This window comes from Terrapene carolina, unplaced genomic scaffold (assembly GCF_002925995.2).
Source record: "Terrapene carolina triunguis isolate 2854851 unplaced genomic scaffold, T_m_triunguis-2.0 Scaffold88, whole genome shotgun sequence".
Classification (NCBI taxonomy): Eukaryota; Metazoa; Chordata; order Testudines; family Emydidae; genus Terrapene; species Terrapene triunguis.
Window position 1 is genome coordinate 16,053,653 of NW_020664439.1, and position 3,801 is coordinate 16,057,453.

General features: G+C 37.6%; 1 protein-coding gene across 1 annotated transcript in view; it reads right to left on the reverse strand.

Annotated features, from left to right (window-relative positions):
• The window catches only part of COL4A4 (collagen type IV alpha 4 chain), a 124,909-nt gene that overhangs the window by 36,697 nt on the left and 84,411 nt on the right, over positions 1-3,801 (reverse strand). Inside the window, exons 24-25 of the mRNA XM_026649910.2 lie at positions 3,758-3,791; positions 2,746-2,814 (exon numbers count right to left, since the gene is read on the reverse strand). Coding sequence (XP_026505695.1) covers positions 2,746-2,814; positions 3,758-3,791 — 103 coding nt within the window. The remainder of the gene's footprint in view (positions 1-2,745; positions 2,815-3,757; positions 3,792-3,801) is intronic.

The window sequence follows — 3,801 nt, forward strand, 5'->3', positions numbered from 1 at the left end:
AGACTAACACGGCTGCTACTCTGAAACCTGTCTAAATATTTTTGATGTTTTCTACTTTTTCAAGCATATTGATTTCTATTACAACACAGAATACAAACTGTACAGTGTTCACTTTTATATTATTATTTTTATTACAAATATTTGCACTGTAAAAATGATAAAAGAAATAATATTTTTCAGTTCACCTCATTCAAGTACTGTAGTACATACAATCTCTTTATCATGAAAGTGCAACTTATAAATGTAGAATTTTTTTGTTACATAACTACACTCAAAAACAAAACAATGTAAAACCTTAGAGCCGACAAGTCCACTTAGTCCTACTTCTTGTTCAGCCAATCACTAAGACAAACAAGTTTGTTTACATTTATGGGAGATATGCTGCCCGCTCACCTGAAGGTGAGAACAGGCATTCACATGGCACTTTTGTAGCCAGCATTGCAAGGTATTTACATGCCAGATTTGATAAACATTTGTATGCCCCTTCATGCTTCGGCCACCATTCCAGAGGTCATGCTTCCATGCTGATGACACTTGTTAAAAAAAAAAATGCATTAATTAAATTTGTGGCTGAACTCCTTGGGGGTGAACTGTATGTCTCCTTCTCTGTTTTCCCCGCATTCTGCCATATATTTCATGTTCTAGCAGTCTCAGATGATAGCCCAGCACGTTGTTCATTTTAAGAACACTTTTACTGCAGATTTGACAAAACACAAAGAAGGTATCAATGTGAGATTTCTAAAGATAGCTACAGCACTCGACCCAAGGTTTAAGAATCTGAAGTGCCTTCCAAACTCTGAGAGGGACAAGGTGTGGAACATGATTTCAGAACTCTTAAAAGAGCAACACTCCGATGCGGAAACTACAGAACCCGAACAACCGAAAAAGAAAATCAACCTTCTGCTGGTGGCATCTGACTCAGATGATGAAAATGAACTGCTTTGGATTGTTATCAAGCAGAACTCGTCATCAGCATGGACGCATGTCCTCTGGAATGGTGGTTGAAGCACGACGGAACATACGAATCTTTAGCGCATCTGGCACATAAATATGTTGTGATGCCGTCTACAACAGTCCCATGCTAACACCCGTTCTGACTTTCAAGTGACATTGTAAACAAAAAGTGGGCAGCATTATCTCCTGAAAATGTAAACAAACTTGTTTGTCTGAGCGATTTGCTGAACAAGAAGTAGGACTGAGTGGACTTGTAGGATCTTAAGTTTTGCATTGCTTTATTTCTGAATGCAGTTATACATAATTCTACATTTGTAAGTTCAACTTTCATGATAAAGGGATTGAACTACAGTACTTGTATTAGGTGAATTGAAAAATACTATTTCTTTTGTTTTTTTACAGTGCAAATATTTGTAATAAATAAATATAAAGTGAGCACTGTACACTTTGTATTCTGTGTTGTAATTGAAATCAATATATTTGAAAATGTAGAAAACATCCAAAAATATTTAAATAAATGGTATTCTATTATTGTTTAACATGATAAATGTGTTTAACTTTGCGATTAATCGCGATTAATTTTTTAAATCGCTTGACAGCACTAGAATAAATTATAAAGCTACCAATGATATGAACCTACTGAAAACTGGGTCCTAACTCAATTTCTTTGTGCATAGAGTAAGAGAAAATAAAATCTTTGAATCCCAAGACTTACAGGGTCAAAGTAATAGTTTTCATATGTTCTGCACTCCCTCCTAATTTATTCTGGGATGGCACAGCTGATCAAAATGTATCGTTCCCCGTTCTTTCACTTCAGAGCGTATGAGGTCCCAGTCTAGCTAAAACTTAAAATATTTATATCAGGCTGCTGTACAAAGGTCACCTAAAAGTGGCTTCAATGGAAGTCCAAAGTGTTCACTTGCTTTCGGTGGGATCTTTCTCTATTTTCTTGGAGTCTTCCTGACCACAAGCAACAAGCAACAATGAATAGGCTGTTGGTCAATCCCTGGTTTAACTCTATGCATTTAAAAAGGAATTAGACAAGGGATGAATTTGGACATGTCTTTCTAGTAAAAATAGGGCTGAGTTGTGGCTTTGCCAGGAGCACCAAGCAAGGGTCATACCAGTGCCTGTTCTGCCCTTGTATCAGATTATGACTTCGAAAGTCACACTCTGCCCTCTGGGCTCCTGCTTGCTTTGTGGGGGAAGTGCCCAGTGCTAGGTGTATGCCCAGCATGTTTACTTCCCCCAGCATATGGATGTAGATACTCCTAGTTAATTGATGGCTCTTCCCAACCTGTCTGAGCTATCTGCATCGGCACGGGATGTAGCAGCTCCACATATGCTGATCTCCTCATGTGGCCACTCATGACCCTGGTAGCCATTGCAAGGGGGCAGCTTCCACCCACTCACGCTCTTTGGGGCCACACAAGCTGGGCCATAGCCTAGTCCTTAATTATTGGTGGTTATACTTAGTTTACAGTCTATTCCTGTCTATTTACAATCTTCCATTTTGAGACCTTTTGTGTTCCGCTTCAATAACTAGAGCAGGGGTCCACAAACTTCATTGCATTACAGCCCCTTTTCAACAATAAAAATTAATACATGACTCCAGGAGGGGGGACCGAAGCCCGACCCACAGTTTGAGAATCCCTGAACTAGAGCGTTCACCATGTGGCTTACTGTTTCCTAGTTGGCTAGTTTTCAGTAGCCAACTCACTATCATTTAAACAATAATAACAAATTCTTTAAAATCAGAACACCCCCATTTCCCCGTCTGAATAAACAGACCTTGAGCCCCTTGAAAACCTGGAGGGCCTGGACTTCCAGGATATGGTGGAACATAACAGTGGATGTCACCTGAAACAAGAGGAAAAAAATATTATGCAAGTTTTGTACCCAAATAAACCAAGTTTGATTATCTACTGTAAGGTTTGCAAACATGTCAATATTGTCATTAACCAAATGTACAAACTATATGGATTATAGAATATTTATGCAAATAGTTATTTCCATATTCTTTAAGCTTAGGGGTATTTTAATTGTAATGTTCTTGTTATACATTTGGTATAAGGTTATATTAGTAACTTGATCAACTGTAATGTTGGTATGGGGAATATATTCTGCAGAGATTAAATAATATATTTTTATTTTCTGTGGTGTTGGCAGTAAAAATATTGTCTTTAAAATATTCTCTGAGAGGAGGTGCAGAGAATTTGAAGATGACATTCTAATCTCAAGTATGGAAATTTCTGCTTTGCCTACAATTAAGGCAATTCCACAATATCCACTAAATGCTATATTGCATCAAAGCATTTTGTTCTTGGTTAAAGCTGCCTTAACACTGAAATGACAGGCTCCACTGATCCGCTACCTGAGATGTTCAGGTTAAGATTAGTTTCGAATTCCCAGAACAAGTTTTGACCCCATGCATATCAGACAAGTAAAGTATTCCAGGACCAATAGTGTCAGCAGCATAGAGGTAGTAGTGATAATTTAAAAATTAATTAAAATTTTCCTTTAGCTGCTAAAATAGCTTTACATTCTGCAGAGAAACAATTCAGTGTGATAGTAGAGCACACAGTATAGAACCAAAAAGGGCACTTCATTAATAGCCTTCACCCTGTCTGGGTTGTTATAGCAAATGGGGGTGAGTGTGATAGCTGTTGCTTGTTCAAAATAGAATTTATGTATCATTGAGCTACGGTATTTGGAAAAAGGGCTCCAAGAAAGTTAAAGAACTGGAAAATTCACCATGGTTCGGTGCTTGTGTAAGTCAAACATAGAAAAAGGTTTGTCATACACAAGATGTTTGATAAAACAATAAAGGTGTTTAACTGAAAGTCA